General features: G+C 40.1%; 1 protein-coding gene across 1 annotated transcript in view; it reads right to left on the reverse strand.

Annotated features, from left to right (window-relative positions):
- ARMC9 (armadillo repeat containing 9) overlaps positions 1-19113 on the reverse strand; it is a 272464-nt gene that overhangs the window by 32930 nt on the left and 220421 nt on the right. The window contains exons 20-22 of the mRNA XM_082251375.1: positions 8742-8846; positions 8244-8359; positions 3552-3688 (exon numbers count right to left, since the gene is read on the reverse strand). Of these exons, the coding sequence (XP_082107501.1) occupies positions 3552-3688; positions 8244-8359; positions 8742-8846 (358 nt within the window). The remainder of the gene's footprint in view (positions 1-3551; positions 3689-8243; positions 8360-8741; positions 8847-19113) is intronic.

The following is a 19113-nucleotide window of genomic DNA, read 5'->3' on the forward strand; positions in this document are numbered from 1 at the left end:
GGGGAAAAGGGTGGAACAGAAGGTGGGAGCACTGTAAGTAGGCGTTGGGAATTAAATGTCAATGATAAAAAGATCGGGCGCCTAGGAGTTTTTTGGAAAAGAGAGGGCTTTTCGTGATACTTAAAGAAAACCTTTTAGAAGTGCAGCCAATTAACTATAACTATGCTATATAGACAATATGATAAGGGAAAAATTTGTGCAATTTCTGTAGGTCTATCAATGCTCTGTCTTAATATGCAGACCAAATTGATCCTCCAATTAGGAGAGTGCTTGTGCAATGAATATTTTTATATTAAAGTGCTGGTGCAATTCAATAATGATGTGTGCGCAAATTGTAATAATTAAATAATGGTGTGTGTGTGTGCAAGGTGTGCCAATTAATATATCAATAACCACAATAAATACAAGATATAAACCTGACAAAAATAAATAAATTAAATATGTGAATTTTAAAAGTCCATCAAGCAAAGTCCATATTGAGTCATCCAGTGACAAAGTGCAAAGTGCTGATTATCCAAACGCAAAGTGTTCACAGTGTTCACACGTGAGGATCCTTTCACCCACAGTGCCATATTAGTTTGCCTAGATCAAACTCACCAGAGATTTTTACCAGCAAGCAAGCATAAACCACAACAGAGATCAGCCAGGAACCTTTTCTCCTTAATATATAAATATAAAACAAGCTGCGCTAAGTGAGTAAAGACATAATGATAGTCAAACAATCTGTAAATATAAAGTGCAAAAAGTGAAATTGCAACAATAATGTGTAAACATATAAATCCGTGAAGAATGAATAATAAAGATTATAATATGAATTGGGTTATAAAAAAAGTCTCTGAGTCTGCCTGGCTGATCTTTATGGGATATCTGAGCTGAGAGATGGCATTTATACAGGCTAAATTTATATCAGTATCTGGTAAGCAGACTACTTTACTGGTGGTGGATACAGCACTTCTGGTGATTTATTTGGATTCACATTTCTCACTAAAATCTTGGGAACATTTAGACTATATCAGAGACTTTTTTATAACCCAATTCATATTATAATCTTTATTATTCATTCTTCATGGATTTATATGTTTACACATTATTATTGCAATTTAAATTTTTGCAATTTTTTATTATATTTACATATTGTTTGACTATCATTATGTCTTAACTCACTTAGCGCAGCTTGTTTTATATTTATTTGCCTTTGGTGTTATCACACTGCAAGCTGCAGCTTTTTTTGTTTAATTTTCACATCAACGAGGTTATAGTTGGTGGTATTCTCCTTAATATATGATTGTTCACCCCAGGATGGTCCATATGAGAAAACATAGGAAGGAATGCCAACCATAGCGTAATATTGTATGACACTAATTTATTTGAAACACGAGATTAAAAACACTCACATAAGATGGTGTCTACCAGACACTAGGAATCTGCATGTGTAAAAAATCCTCCACTGTTCGGGTCGCCTTACAGTGAACCACGAGCGTAGATACAGAGTAACAGTGCGATGCGGTATTGTTTCAGCGTCCTTCGCCACGCCCTACCGGTTTCGTCATTTGACCGCCCCGTGAAGACGTCAAATGACGAAACCGGTAGGGCGTGGTATGGCGACCCGAGCAGCTGAGGATTTTTTACACATGCAGATTCCTAGTGTCTGGTAGACACCATCTTATGCGAGTGTTTTTAATCTTGTGTTTCAAATAAATGAGTGTCATACAATATTACGCTATGGTTGGCATTCCTTCTTATGTTTTCGCATATGGACCATCCTGAGCTTTGATCCATTCTGGGGTGAACAATCATATATTAAGGAGAAAAGGTTCCTGGCTGATCTCTCTTGTGGTTTATGCTTGCTTGCTGGTTTATAATTTTACCAGCAAAATCTCTGGGGAGTTTGATCTAGGCAAACTAATAAGGCACTGTGGGTGGAAGGATCCTCATGTGTGAACACTATGAACACTTTGCGTTTGGATAATCAGCACTTTGCCACTGGATGACTCAATATGGATTTTTATAATTTACATATCTAATTTATTTATTTTTGTCACATTCATATCTTGTATTTATTGTGGTTATTGATATATTAATTGGCACAACTTGCACACACACCATTATTTAATTATTACAATTTGCGCACACATCATTATTGAATTGCACCAGCACTTTTTTAATATAAAAGTATTCATTGCACAAGCACTTTCCTAATTGGAGGATCAATTTGGTCACAACCTATACACATAAAAAATAAAATCACAGGTAATCATTAGGGGTATTTAATAAATATTGGGATCAACAGCAATCAAGTGGCTGCCATCAATAGAGAGATATATTGCATTTACACTTTGGCAACACTTAGCACCATTGTTGCACGTTTAATATTTTTTTTAAACCACTTTTTTTCAAACACTATCACTTTTTGAATCATCATTGATCAGTTCAATATTTTTTCACATATAACATTTTTTAATATTAGTAATATTAGCAATTTATTCATTTATTCAATTTATGCACTTTATATTTAATTAGGAGTCCAGTACTCATACTGCATATTAAAACAGAGCATTGATAAACCTACAGAAATTGCACTAATTTTTCCCTTATCATGTTGTGATTTAATGTTTTTAAATCAAATTCAAATTTTAAATATATTATAACTTATATAATGTCCCATTAGCCATAACAATATTTGGAAAATTCAAGCATACTTATTTACTACTAAATATATCATTTCACCTCTACAAGGTCCTTTTTAATAGATCTTTTTAGTATATTAGAAATGATCTTGCACACTGTGCTGTCAGAAGATGCTGGTTGTTTGCAATAATAATAAAACAGCAAAGTAGGGTATCTATGCACAGCTAGTTTCCTGTGAAAGACACAGGAAAATGGTCTGATTTCCTGAATGGTCTACAGAAGATTTTGGTCACAGTAAAGTTCTTTGAACATCTGCACATGTGCTCTACTGGTTCCAGGGTCACACAGCGGACACTGCCAGCGATGTCTGCAATAATGAACAAGTCACAAATGAAAACACAACAGTGACAAGGGCCTCCAAACAGCTGTTTCACACCGGAATGGTTTTGTCCTTGGTGGAATGGTAAACAGTGACCCAAAATATTCACATTTTACCAGTAGCTCCTTTTGCTATGGTGACTGAAGACTAGTGTCATATCATTATTGTATGTGGTGTTCCTTCCTCAGTGCTCTAACGAAAAACTAAAGATGTCAGTGTTTCAGTGACGCTCAAAGTGCACCTGTACAAAGCAGATTTTATGAAATGCAGACTAATCAATACTAAAGAAAAGGATGCAGCTGCTACTGCAACCAATCAAATTAAATTGCAATTTATTTTTAAACAGGACAGAATAGTAATATGATTGGTAACTACAGCCAATGCTGCCTACATTCCCAGTAGTTATCTTTATAAATGGGCTATTCTTATGGTTTTATCAGTTTTTAAAGGACAGACTTGCATTTTGTCTACCAGGGGTGAGTAAAAGCTAAAAAGCCCTCCAGCTAAATTGAAGTTTCAACACACTGTTATCAATTTTACTTACATACTGATGCCACACTGTAATCAGCAGTAGAAGGACGGCTACCACATCGCGTAGGAGGTCTTGCTGCTGAATTTAAAGATGCTTTCTGAATTCTAAAGTTGTTTGATGGAATCAAAAATGAGGCTATGTTCTCTGGCCTAAAAAAATGTATGGGGAAAATTGATGAAAAAAAAAAGCAGTAAACAGCTTTCATGAAGCGATTAAAATCCCAAACATAAGACTATAATGCTCACAGCGATGTCAAAGAGAAGGCCACATGTCAAATCTGTGTACTTCTTTTAGGCCATAACTCAGGAAGTTGGACCAGTATGATAGCGAAGCATCTAACAATTTCACAAGAAGGTTAGCAATTGCAACCAATGTACTGTTTTTGTGACGAGTTACTTTAAATGAATACAATACAGTAGATTTCCATAGTAGCAAACAAGGTTTAATTTTCCCAGGAAATGAAACATGATTGTTTGCTATAGCCATTCTCTCTACCTTTGTTCTAGTTTCAGCACCCGAGTGGTTATGTTTTCTATTTTCTGTATTAACATCAGTTACATATGTCTGTTACACATTGCTGGTTGTCTGCAGTGAGTGGTATAGAAATACACTGCATATAATGTATAAGGATATACAATTCATATTAATAAAGCAGGACTATATTAGCCAAGTACCTCAAATAATAAATGGGTACAAAACTCCAATTTCTGAGAAACAGGATACTGGGGGAAAAGGATGACACTGCTCAAACAAACCTACCATCTAAAAAGGTGTGGAAAGCTATAGTAGTTGGAAGGATACCAGTGTTTGGGGGTGAACGTGTACAGTGGGTACGGAAAGTATTCAGACCCCCTTAAATTTTTCACTCTGTTATATTGCAGCCATTTGCTAAAATCATTTAGGTTCATTCTTCTTCCTCATGAATGTACACATAGCACCCTATACTGACAGAAAAACACAGAATTGTTGACATTGTTGCAGATTTATTAAAAAAGAAAAACTGAAATATCACATGGTCCTAAGTATTCAGACCCTTTGCTCAGTATTTAGTAGAAGCCCCCTTTTGATCTAATACAGCCAGGAGTCTTTTTGGGAAAGATGCAACAAGTCTTTCACACCTGGATTTGGGGATCCTCTGCCATTCCTCCTTGCAGATCCTCTCCAGTTCTGTCAGGTTGGATGGTAAACGTTGGTGGACAGCCATTTTTAGGTCTCTCCAGAGATGCTCAATTGGGTTTAAGTCAGGGCTCTGGCTGGGCCATTCAAGAACAGTCACGGAGTTGTTGTGAAGCCACTCCTTCGTTATTTTAGCTGTGTGCTTAGGGTCATTGTCTTGTTGGAAGGTAAACCTTCGGCCCAGTCTGAGGTCCAGAGCACTCTGGAGAAGGTTTTTGTCCAGGATATCCCTGTACTTGGCCGCATTCATCTTTCCCTCGATTGCAACCAGTCGTCCTGTCCCTGCAGCTGAAAAACACCCCCACAGCATGATGCTGCCACCACCATGCTTCACTGTTGGGACTGTATTGGACAGGAGATGAGCAGTGCCTGTTTTTCTCCACACATACCGCTTAGAATTAAGGCCAAAAAGTTCTATTTTGGTCTCATCAGACCAGAGAATCTTATTTCTCACCATCTTGGAGTCCTTCAGCAAACTCCATGCGGGCTTTCATGTGTCTTACACTGAGGAGAGGCTTCCGTCGGGCCACTCTGCCATAAAGCCCCGACTGGTGGAGGGCTGCAGTGATGGTTGACTTTCTACAACTTTCTCCCATCTCCTGACTGCATCTCTGGAGCTCAGCCACAGTGATCTTTGGGTTCTTCTTTACCTCTCTCACCAAGGCTCTTCTCCCCCGATAGCTCAGTTTGGCCGGACGGCCAGCTCTAGGAAGGGTTCTGGTCATCCCAAACGTCTTCCATTTGAGGATTATGAAGGCCACTGTGCTCTTAGGAACCTTAAGTGCAGCAGAAATCTTTTTGTAACCTTGGCCAGATCTGTGCCTTGCCACAATTCTGTCTCTGAGCTCTTCAGGCAGTTCCTTTGACCTCATGATTCTCATTTGCTCTGACATGCATTGTGATCTGGAAGGTCTTATATAGACAGGTGTGTGGCTTTCCTAATCAAGTCCAATCGGTATAATCAAACACAGCTGGACTCAAATGAAGGTGTAGAACCATCTCAAGGATGATCAGAAGAAATGGAAAGCACCTGAGTTAAATATATGAGTGTCACAGCAAAGGGTCTGAATACTTAGGACCATGTGATATTTCAGTTTTTCTTTTTTAATAAATCTGCAACAATGTCAACAATTCTGTGTTTTTCTGTAAGTATGGGGTGCTATGTGTACATTCATGAGGAAGAAGAATGAACTTAAATGGTTTTAGCAAATGGCTGCAATATAACATAGAGTGAAAAATTTAAGGGGGGTCTGAATACTTTCCGTACCCACTGTATTTCTGCTTTTGAAGCCACATTTGAGAAAACAATACCATATGATTTTTTTTTTTTTTTTACCCCATTCACAAAGAAGACTCAAAAAGTAGCTCTTAATTTTTTTTTTTTTTTTAGCAGTTTCTTAGGAGGAGTCATGGTTGACTACAAGCATTTCTCAACAATTTCAGTGTGAGTCTGTACCAATAGAAAGGCTGAGGAAAGGATGAGCTTCCTCTCATTAACAAACAGGTAGAGAAGGCCAGCCCACCGAATAAATAAAGAGAACTATGTAGGATTTTCCTTGCTGGACTGCAGCCATCAGCTTGTGCTTAACCCCTCACTTTTTGGATATATGTAGTACATCCAAATAGCTGAACTACAGTAGTTTAGGGATCTGCTACTGATTGTGCTAGATACAATTGGTGCTAGATCTCACAGCATACCTTCAGATGTCTACCCATGCCTTGACGAAACAGGGTGGTTTTGGAGGCAAAAGGGGGAGCTACTCAATATAAGGTGGGTGGTCATAAAGTTTTGGCTGATTATGTATCAAATAGATGTCATCCTAATTTAGCTGAAAAAGTGAAAATATGCTATACTTTATATCTGTGTCCAAACTTTTTTTGTTTGATTGAAAAGTGTGGAATTGTTTAAAGGATAAATTCACCTTTCCAACCCCAAAAAAATAAATGCACATTTTTTTGCAGGTAAAAAAATATGCATTTATTTTTTTTGTTAAGAGCCTGTAAAGCAGGTGTGTCAAACTCAATTTCTTTGTGGGCCCTATCAGCATTATGGTTGCCCCCAAAGGGCCAGTTGTATCTGCAAGACTAGATGTCCAGAGCAAGCCCTCCCCCCACCATCAGAAGTTAGGAGTCCTGCACCCCTCTTACCTTGTGCTGCTGGCAGGTACAACCTAGGGTGGAGTAGGGAAGTCTGGAGCCTGCTAAATGCAGAGACCAGGGAAGGTGGTGCTGCAGCTGCACAGAGAGGCGCAGGATCTGTAGGAGGAGTCCTTGCATCTAGTCTGCTGCTGACAGCTGAGATGGGAGGGGGGGGGGGAGATGAGGCTCTCTGAAGCTGCACAGAGAAGCGCAGGACCTGGAGGAGGAGCTGAGACAAGATGGTAGCTAATATGAGGGGGTAGCCACAGCTGTAGGAGAGGTTTGAGGGCCACATGTAATGGCCTGGAGGGCCGTATTCGGCCCGCGGGCTTTGTGTTTGACACAGGTGCTGAAAATCATTGCATCTACAATCATGGTCCTGCACTGTCATTGAGAACTACAAGACAACAGCCACAAAGGCTGTCGGTATGTGTAGTTTTTTACATTCAGAGAACAGGGTGAAAAGAAATTTATCAAAGAAAGGGGAATCATCTCAACACTGGAGCAAATACATTCATTGAAAGATGTCTACTCTATTCCTCATAGTGGCAACTCATAATTTTAGCTTTTCTCTAACTCGCTTTCCTGCTGACTGTGACAATGAATCCCTCTAGTAAGGACACAAAAGGAAAAAGCCTGACAGGGGTTCTAATGCTTCCACAATCTATCCAAAAGTAAAAAAATAAATAAAAATAAATAATCTATGGACACAGTCTTTAAACACACTTTAAAGCAGTGATTGTCAACTTTTGAGCTAAAGCAGCCTCAAATGCAACCCCTGACATCACCAAATGGCCACACATAATATTCAATATATGTAATGCTTGAGAGGACTGTCAGATACCGCAGACCTAATGGGAAAATGAGGGTCAGGAAGTGGAGATTCTACATTTTTGCTAAAGAAATGTTGCAGAAGACAATACAAAACTGGGAACACATTACATAAGGCTAGTAGAGATCAATGCTATTATCCTAATCAATGTGCCAACCACAGACTGCTGAGGTCCGAGGGCCGCAGAACACATACCAAAGGACCACATGTGGCCCTCAGGCTTCAGGTTGGGCATTAGGGCTTTAAGGAGAAATGCCCACCTCACTCATTCAGGGCATGTGACAGTGCTGGGGTCTAGCAGACAGTTCCCACGCACAAGCAGTGTCATATGACAGAGGGAGGAGTTATGTCACCATCCACCTAGCAGCCAACAATAGGGGGTTTTAGTGCTGGGGCAGTAAGGTGAGAATCAGTGGGTTAGGGGTCACTTTGCAAAGACACTGTCTTTTTTTTCTGAAAGGACAAGGTGGCAGTCTCTTAAATGAAAGTAGCTTACTCAGTAGAGGCTCCTACAGGTAGAAAGGAAAATGGATACACAATGTGTAGGAGGTACATACATTGTATACACAGCCCGATGACGGCTGGGGGTGACTGGTCTTTGTAATGGTTCATCAACACTCTGTAGTATACCAGAAAACATTCTCTTTTTTACTTTAAGAGTATGGGTCATGATCTGTAGAAATAAAAAAAAAAAATAAATTATAAATGTATTTATAATATGAAAGGCATTAATATTCTGACAAATATGCTTTCGAATAGAACGCCATCAATGAAAAGTTTTAACAGGCTGTAGGGTCTTTATGTCTTGATTTGTATCTGCAATTTCTGCTTCATTTCCTGAGCTCTTAGTTTAAGCAAAGAAATGTTAATTAATCTGATGTATGAAAATGAGAAAAAAAAAGAAAAGTTGATATGCTGCCCATAGCAATCATTAAGGTCTTGTTTACATGTGTCAAAGACTGCCGCTCCTCAAAAAAAAAAAATCGATCTACACTCAGATAGATCCCTTTTCAGAAATGTTTGATAGATGGTGAGGAGGCAATATGTTCACTTACTCCCAGATATTCTGTGGTGAGTAGTTTTTCCCCAAACAATTCCCCAACTTGAGGCTGAATAGTTTCATCCTTGTCCAAATTTGCTTCCAAGACATCTTCCTCCTCCTGAATAGAAAGAAAGGAGTTTACAGTATATTCCACACAGTCATAAATCCTAGGTGACCAATGTGTCAAATACATGTATTACTTGGTGTTGCACTGGGTTTTCAAACACTCACAGTTACAGTCAGTTAGAAATGATAAACCTATATTGGCAAAGATCCTGGTTTAAACAAAACTGTTTCTACTAATGCCTGTGACAAAGGTAACCTGGTTCAGATGACCACAAAATAAACACCTTTTCTTGTGGGTGGCATTTCTCTTACAATGATTTCATATGTTGCACAAATGCAAAACAAACTGGAGTTTTTCTAGAGCACTGATTCCAATGGTTCCTTGCAAAATTAATTTTCATGAGGTGCTTTTTATTAACATTATACTGACATCAATGACTTCTTAAAATGTAGAAAAACAGGCTAAGTTTTGCTGGTGTAGGTTTTCTTTTGTTTTTTTAATAGACAATTAAGACTTTCACAGTGTTTAAGATTGCTTCTATGCGCACTGTTTCCCCCTGTGTAGCAACACCATCGCCTAAGAGCCCATTCACACTGCCGCGACTTGTCAGCCTGACAAGTCGCGGTCCATTGAATAGTACAGGACCCGTTCTAATAGGAGCGACACAAGTCGCTCCGACTTAGAAAAAGGGTCCTGTACTACTTTGGGGCGACCTCGGAGCGACTTACTTAGACTTCCATTATGTGAAGTCCCTACCAGCCGCGCCGAAGTCGCGGTGCACAGCGGTGCACGCGACTTCACAGGTCGCCCCCCCCGAAGTCGTGTCGCCTCAATGTGAACTGGCTCTTACACTTCTTGTGTTTACATAGGTAGAATAATAACAGAAAAAAAAAGACATGTCTATTGCATTCAACTACAGAACTCGACAAAATAAAACAAATAAATCAAATAAACTGCATTCTCAGAACTCTGGCCAAGGCATGAAAAGAGTGAAGATGTGCTTTTGCTGAGCTATTGGGTCACACTACCTTTTCAGCCTGATCATTGGCAATTATACAACAGCAAAACAGATGAGAAGCAGGAGGAGATAAGTGGTCCTTTTGCAGCATGATCAGAACCAGCTATAGACCGTTATCCGGACTCTACAGCAAAACTCCATTCCAGACCTAATGGCATTCAAGGTGGTGCCTGTGGTCTCCATAATATGTACAGATTAGAGACCTGCAGCAGAGCTACTGCCTTCCCATCAGGCAACGGATCCTGGATACACCACGTTCTTTTTATTTTATTTATTTCAGGTTCTTATATAGCGCTGTCAATTTACGCAGCGCTTTACATATACATCGCACATTCACATCAGTCCCTGCCCTCAAGGAGCTTACAATCTAAGGTCCTTAACTCACATTCATACATACATACATACATACATAGTAGGGCCAATTTAATACAGGATCCAATTAACCTACCAGCATGTCTTTGGAGTGTGGGAGGAAACCCACGCAGGCACAGTGAGAACATGCAAACTTCAGGCAGGTAGTGTCATGGTTGGGATTCGAACCAGCAACCCTCTTGCTGCTAGGTGAAAGTGCTAACCACTACACCACTGTGCTGTTATGCACTCTATCTCTACTGAGAGATCAATCGGCTTGGATGAAAATGACCAGGAATACACACACTGCTTTATTGTTTTTTTTTTTTTTTGCCTTCCTCTGGATGAACTGTGGGTACTGGGTGTTTTCTATTTGATTGTGCTGGGTTTTTTTTTTTTTTCCTCAGTTAGTTAAACTGGATGGACTTTTTTTTCAATCAGAATAACTATGTAATTATGCTCAGTCCAGGTAAAGGCAGAGTCCCTAGCACCCCCACAGAATGCAGAGAGGACGACTCTCTACCCCATATCTCTGTGGCAGCCCTACACTGTCTGGGGACCCACCAGACCAAGTGAGCACAATTTGTGTGTTTCACTTAACCACCTTCTACCAAAACCAGACTCAATGTAGAAACTGCCCTTCACACAAAGACAGCTAGATAATATGAAACAAGATAACAATGATCTGAACAAAATACTTCCCGTACTAGAAAAAAAAAGGCTGCACTGGAAAAGTGCAACTGTTAGAAAGGGATCAAATCAGTACAAGCTTTGACAATTAAAGACATTAACTAAGGAAGTCGAAAACCGCAGTTGTTGTGCTTGCAGAATACTATCATAATGTTGCTTCTCCAGTTGTTTATTACCATTGCTATCAAATATTGTTTGCATGTAGCTTCACAGAATACATTTAAAGAACTTTCCACCCAGTTCATTCCCTCTTCCCTTGCTGACTGCCTAATATCTCTACTACCCTTTCCACCCTCTTAGTCCCATGCCCTGCTTTCATCCACACAATCATACCCAGTTCAATCTACTTCAGGTCCCAAGTCACCTGCCATTTCTACTCAATTTTCTTTCCTTCCCAGCCTTTTTTCCTTTTCTGCCACTCTGTCCCATCATTTTTTTTTCCCATCTCTCCTTCCTAACCTAAACCTCTGCATTCCCTTGGGTAGACTACCTCTAACTGTTCTTCGCAATAACTCTTAAAAGCACTTGCTAGTATGTGTGCCCCTCTTCAAAATGGTTGATGTTCCTGCATAAACTCGGAGAATGCACATTCAGATGGCCTTCCCTCAACTACAAAATCTTAGTTTTCCTATGGTTTATTATGCCTCCCTCTGAATTATAAATCCAGAGGGACTAACATACTAAGAGCCAGATTGATCCCCTGGCATTTTCTGGCTTTTCAATCTGACCCTGGGGGCAGATACAGTGCATCTGGGAAGTATTCTCAGGGCTTCACTTTTTCCACATTTTGTTATGTTCCAGCCTTATTCCAAAATTGATTAAATTCATTACTTTCCTCAAGATTCAACAAACAATACCCCATAATGACAATGTGAAAGAAATTTGTTTGAAATCTTTGCAAACTTATTAACAATAAAAAAATAAAAAATAACATGTGCATAAGTATTCACAGCCTTTGCAATGACATCTAAAATTGAGCTTCGGTGCATCCTGTTTCTACTGATCATCCTTGAGATATTTCTACAACTTAATTTGAGTCCACCTGTGGTAAATTTAGTTTATTGGTCATAATTTAGAAAGGCACACACTTGTCTACATAAGGTCCCACGGTTAACAGTGCATGTCAGAGCACAAACTAAGCCATGAAGTCAAATTGTCTGCAGACCTCCAAGAGAGGATTGTATCGAGGCACAGATCTGGGGAAGGGTACAGAAAAATATCTGCAGCATTGAAGATCCCAATAAGCACAGTGGCCTCCATCATCCGTAAATGGAAGAAGTTTGGAACCACCAGAACTCTTCCTAGAGCAGGCCGCCCAGCTAAATTTAGCAACCAGGTCAGGGAGGTGACTAAGAACCTGATGGTCACTGACAGAGCTCCAGCATTTCTCTGTGGAGAGAGGAGAACCTTCCAAAAAAACAACAATCTCTGCAGCACTCCACCAACAGGGCTGTATGAAAGACTGAAGCCACTCCTCAGTAAAAGGCACATGACAGCCTGCCTGGAGTTTGCCAAAAGGCACTTGAAGGACTCTCAGACCATTAGAAACAAAGTTCTCTGATCTGATGAAACAAAGACAGAACTCTTTGGCCTGAATAGTAAGTTTCAAGTCTGGAGGAAACCAGGCACCACTAATCACTTGGCCAATACCAGCCCTACAGGGAAGCATGATGGTGGCCGAATCATGCTGTGGGGATGTTTTTTAGCGGCAGGAACTGGGAGACTAGTCCGAATCGAGGGAACAATGAATGCAGCAATGCACAGAGACATCCTTGATGAAAACCTGCTCCAGAGTGCTCTGGATCTCAGACTGGTGTGTAGGTTCATCTTCCAACAGGACAACGACCCTAAGCACAAAGCCAAGGTAACAAAGGCATGGTTACGGGACAACTCTGTGAATGTCCTTGAGTGGCCCAGCCAGAGACCAGACTTAAACTTGATTAAACCTCTCTAGAGAGATCTAAAAAATGGCTGTGCACCGACGCTTCCCATCCAACCAGATGGAGCTTGAGAGGTCCTGCAAAGAAGAATGGGAGAAAGACCAAGAATAAGTGTGCCAAGCTTGTGGCATCATACTCAAATGACTTGAGGCTGTAATTGGTGCCAAAGGTGCTTCAACAAAGTATTGAGCAAAGGCTGTGAATAATTATGTACATGGGATTTTGTTTTTCATTTTTTATTTTTAATAAATTTGTAAACATTTTCAAACAAACTTCTTTCACATTGTCTTCGAGGGGTATTGCTTGTAGAATTTTGAGGAAAATAATGAATTTAATCAATTTTGTCCATTTAATCCATTTTGGAATAAGGTAGTAACATAACAAACAAAATGTGGAAAAAGTGAAGTGCTGTGAATACTTTCCAGATGCACTGTACTTACTAGTTAAGGGCAATAACTGCTCACAGATGTTCACACTGATTAATGTATACTTACCTAACTCTAAAGAGCTTTCTTTTAAGTTTTTTAGACAAACTTGATAAATTCTAAGAAGCTACTCTGATCTTGGGTGTGAATTTCAATTTTGACTTTGACTTCCAAAGAGAAGTTTAAGGAAACTCTCAGAACTCCCTTCCCAGCCCATAATCAAATTAAAAAGCCCTTCATGTCCATCAGTTCATAGATGTTTGGAAAACTCTTCATCCCCAAGACACACTATACTTATTACTTCTTAGTCCATAGAAATGACTCTATAATTTACTTTTTTACCAACGCAAACTCTCTTGTTCCACTTCAGATATCAGTTCTACCACTTTTTCTGACCACCCACTGGCCTCAAAGCCATGCACATGAAAACTGAACAAATGCTTATTACAAAACCCATATACCAATGTGGTTAACATCAAGAAACTGGGAGAAATTTTCACCATGAATGCCAGTACAGATGACAAACGACTATATCTGTGAATGGCTCACAAATGTTATATACGTGGCATTCTTTTCTAACATGGCCACTGCGCCAAAAAAACAGACAGTAAAGAGTCCCTTCTAGAAAAAAATACACCAATTAGACACTGGACACAAATATAACAGTTCCAGACAGATATAACCAGAATCGTCTTCTGACTTCTTACATACCCATATACCAGTACCCTCTAACCAGTTACAGAGCTATTTCACTTCACTATGATAGCAAATTATTTTAGAAAATATTAGCCAACTGGCTGTTTCATATAACAACAAATCGTTTACCCAGACCAAACTTGCTTCATCCCACTGGGAAAAATTTGGGACAAAACTATCAGGACCCAGAATTTACCAGCCACGCCATTGCACTCATTGTCAATGAAAGCATTGAAGGCATTCAACCAGGTGAGCTTGAACTTCTTGGACATGGCTCTGTCATACACTGGTATACTTTGTCCAGTACGTGCACAAGCAAAAGCCCTATATCCCTCTCCACAGTCTATAGAAAAATGGTACCCCATCACAACCTTTTGAAATATGAAAATACATTGGACAGGGTTTGCCCCGCCTTTCTCCTCTAATATCGGTCCTTACATTGGAATCACTCCAAATCAGATGTAACCCATACTGCTGACCCGTTATGCTGATTACTCACTTTTTTACATCATTAAAACCATTATCTCTCTACTGGCCTTGTTACAAGAACTTTGTACTTACAGGTTTCCTTTTGAATTTTAATGTTAATTTACAAAAATCAGAGGTTTAAAACTTTTAAATGTATTTAATAGGACAATAAGCCTGAATTCTCCATCCAAACTTTCAATTTAAATGGGTACACCAAGGTATTCAGCACTTGGAACACAAATCCCAAGCGGACCTTTCCAAAATCTTAGAGCTAAATTTTATCTTGTTAGTATCATGCCGAAAATGAATGCACTACCTAGACTCCTCTAACTTTATCAACATTTCCTCTTCTCCTTCTCCATCTGGCAAAAGAAACCTGTCAGAGTAATAATAATGTATCTACTGTATTTATTTTTTTTATTAATAACAATTTTTATTGAACATTTTTCAGTGCAAAGAAATAAGTCTTGTACATGGTACTCTGCAAACAAGACTCAGCAAAGGTACACATAGATCCCGAAGCAGAACCTCCACTTGCACATATCAATAGGGACTGTAACCGTGGATCCGTCATATACAGAAATCAATGTTACATTATACAGTAGCAGATAAATCCTTCAGGGTGAAACAAATTGTTTAATCCACTGTAATTATATTGTCAAATGTAAATCACTTAGAGTAGGTGTGGAAAGGTGTTTAGGCATGTTAGAGTTCAGCTCATGTTACTATGATACAGAAAGTAGGAGTGAGATTTTCAGGAACCTAAAGAACCAATTTTTTTTAAATTATGATTTGCAGCAAAATTCCACCAAAAATGCATCAGCATTCATTAGCAAAAGCACAATGGGGAGACACTTATCAATTTGGTTACATAGTTACATAGTTAGTGAGGTTGAAAAAAGACATCAGTCCATCCAGTTCAACCTATGATGTGTGTGTGTTTGCTTTTAACCGTACATTGTATACCCCTGTATGTTGTGGTCTCCAAGGTGCCCATCTAATAGTTTTTTGAAACTATCAATGCTCCCCGCTGATACGACTGCTTGTGGAAGAGAATTCCACATCCTTACCGCTCTTACAGTGAAGAACCCCTTACGCATTTTAAGGTTAAACCGCCTTTCCTCTAGTTTTAGTGAATGGCCACGTGTCTTATTGTATCTCCTCTCTCTGAATAGTTTGTTCCTTATGCTAGGGTCGCCAGTACAGTATTTGTACATTGATATCATATCCCCCCTCAATCGTCTCTTCTCCAGAGAGAATAAGTTCAGTGCTTGTAGTCTTTCCTCATAGCTGATGTCCTCCATTCCCCTAATTATTTTTGTTGCCCTTCTCTGGACTTTCTCCAATTCCAGCACATCCTTCCTGAGGACCGGTGCCCAGAACTGGACAGCATACTCCAAATGTGGCCGGACCAGAGTCTTGTAGAGCGGGAGAATAATCTCTTTATTTCTGGAGTGAATCCCCTTTTTTATACATCCCAGTATTCTGTTGGCTTTGCTTGCAGCGGCTTGGCATTGCATGCCACTGCCAAGCCTGTTGTCCGGCTCCGCCCCCTACGTGCATCACAACGTGACGTTCCGCCCTTCTGCCATTTTCGCCATCTTGATTACCTCGTGTTGAAGCGGAGCTGCTCGGAGTGACAATCCCATATATCCTCTTATTATATTGATTCCTCCACACATCGAGAGGCGGCTCCTTCTATTTGGAAAAGTAATCACGTAATATCTGACCTACAGTGGTTTGATTATTAGCCGGGAGAGGCTGACTCATTAATTTGAGCAGCCACGGAAATCTGGTAAGCTGCTTACTATATCCAATCACAGAGGTGTTCCCCTCCTTCACATACCCTTGGTGTCACGGGAAAGAATCCCCCCTTTGGAATATTCTGCATGCGGATTTATTTTTACCCTACACCAGCTTTTGTGGGACTTATTCATTTGGACACTTTCTTTTCTATACACAATATTGTGAATATTGGTTTTCATTCATTTGGACACTCTTTATATCATTTTTGTGAATATTGATACTTTTAGCGCTGCACTTTTATGATATATTGTTCTTTAGAGTCACTGTTAGTTGATTTTGTGTTGGCTGCTGATACCTTTATTTTTTCACTCATCACACTAGCGCGGAAATTTTCTATATTTATTTGCAAGCCTGTTGTCTACCAGTACCCCCAAGTCCTTTTCCATCCTAGACTCACCCAGAGGTTCCCCCCCTAGTGAGTAGCTTGCTTTCTGGTTTCTGGCCCCCAAGTGCATTACTTTACATTTTTCAACATTAAACCTCATCTGCCATGTAGTTGCCCACCCCGTTATTTTGTTCAGGTCCGCTTGTAAGGTTTCCACATCCTGCATAGAAGATATTGGCATGCTTAGTTTAGTATCATCCGCAAATACTGAGATTGTACTAGAGTGGTTGCACAGAAAAGCAGTGATAAACAGTAGCAGTGAGCCAGATTTAACGTACAGTATAAAAAATGAATGTACAGTATTAAAAAAAAAAAAACTGCAACCAGGCAGGGTTTTTTTTTTTTTTGCAGAAGAGACATGCCATATCTTTTCTGCAAGAAATTGAACTTACCCGCCTTGGTTATCCTGTGCCAGCTAATCAAAGCAGCCAAAGACCCAGAACCCGGAAGAAAATGTCAGCGTTGGTGAAGGACCTCGCAGGCATTGGATCATTGGAGTGGAGTTATTGCAATTTGGATCCACTATAAGACAGATTTATGAGAATTGGGCAGCTGCATTTATAAATGTGCCTGTTTCAGGTCTCATCTCCAGTAAAACTGTTGCCGACATGTGAATATCTGTTTCTCACAATTGGTTGCCAAAACTAGAGGTATGGGGATCGCAAATACACTGCTGTACAGATTTTGCTATCTGACATGCAGCCTGATTTGTGTGTAAATTGGTTGCACATTTACTTGATAAAGTCATTTTTAAAGACGTGTGTGTGCAAAATATTGTACGAGGTCCTGCCACTATGTAGTGTGCATGTCGGCCGCTAGATGACCATCGTTACATGAATGTAGGTTGCACCAAAATTTTTACAAACTGACAGCTGAAAGAAGATGAGCTTTTAGGAGACAAACTGTAATGTGAACCTGATATATATTGTTTATGTACTTAGTTGTTATTGGGTACATTACAATAATACTGTTTTTTCTCTAGAGTCTTTAATGAAAAGCTTTTGTTTGTTTGAGTTGATTAATTTTTTTTCTAGCTTTGCTAAACAATTTAAGAAAGCATCATTGTGATTTTCTTTCAAGATCAAATCAATAATATTTTGATCCAATGTCGCGGGGCCCTTAAATGGTGTAGGGCCCATAGGCTGGTGCCTTCTCCGCCTAATATTAAACCAGCACTGGTAATTGCAATACAAACCATAGTTATTTTCACAATATAAGCTTTCCTAAAAAATCTCCTTTCATGCTGTGAGTGCTGCCTCCCTGCTGGCTAACTTTTTCCACAACTCCCTGGATATGCATGCTTTGCAGCTTCTACTCTGCGGGTTAACTATTTATAAGAGCTATATATCCTATGGTACTTTGCTGCCTTGCAAGCAGTGATTCCTGTACTGACTCTGCCTCCTGAAATTCCTCCCCTCAACAACTCTTTAGTTCAGAACGCAGGCTCTGTGAAATGTGAGACACAACAGGTCATAGTGAGCATGGGTCACAGAAATCAAGGAAGAAAATGTTTGGGGATCTTCACAATTAGGTGTACAAACTTTAAAATGGTTCATGTTATTATAGTTACATAGTTAGCAGTGGCGGCTGGGGCTACATGGGGGGGCAGACAAACCACACCATATCCCCCCCCCCCCCGACCACACCATCTCCAGCCCGCACTGCCACCCCCCCCCCCCCGGTCGCCGGTCCCCCACCAGCTCCAGCCCGCACTGCCCCGGTCGCAGGCTCACTCACCCTGAGCAGGCAGTGGCTGCGGCGGCTTCCCCCTCAGTCTCCTCCCTCCTCCTCACCCGCTCCTTGGCCAATAGCATGGCTTCTCCTTTCGGTCTCAGGACCCGCTTTCTGATCTGCCAGGAAGAGAATCAGTGTGGCAATAGCGAATATTCATTCGCTATTGTCACACAACTGGTTGGTGCGCCCCAAGCCCACCCTTTTTTAAAAGCCTATTGTAGCCTCTGGCTCTAATCATGTGCTTAAAAAAAAAAAAAACCCCATTGGAATCCATGCGTCCGGCGGCCTGCATGTAGATTAGGGGCCAGACGCATGGATAGGGGGGGCGGCGCGTCCATCTTGTTCAACCAAGGGGGGAAAAAAAAAACTATAATCCTATACCCACAGTTGATACAGGGGAAGGCATAATTGGAGTAGGCAGAAATAATTAAAACACAATGTGGAAATAAATATATGATATACTTTACTGCAAAACTGTTTTCCTAAAGTGCTATCCAAATAGAAAACACAGCAAAGTCCTGCCTGCTTCAGTTCTATAAACAACAGACCTTTACATATTATTGGACAAAGAAAAACATGAAAAGAAGCTTAAAGCTCTGCCTGGCAGCTGGCTCCAGGACTACATAGTATAAAAATGCAGTATTACATATTTCATGTTCCAATACTACTGATGATTACCCGAAATCTATCTTTTCATTGACATCCCATGGATGGGGAGGTCTTTAGGAAGCTTTATAGCTGAGAAAGGGCAAAGGTAGAGCCTAGCTGGTATACAACACCCATTTAATGATCACAGGGGCGAATT

This window comes from Pelophylax lessonae, assembly GCF_965119305.1.
Source record: "Pelophylax lessonae genome assembly, chromosome: 3".
NCBI classification, from domain to species: Eukaryota; Metazoa; Chordata; class Amphibia; order Anura; family Ranidae; genus Pelophylax; species Pelophylax lessonae.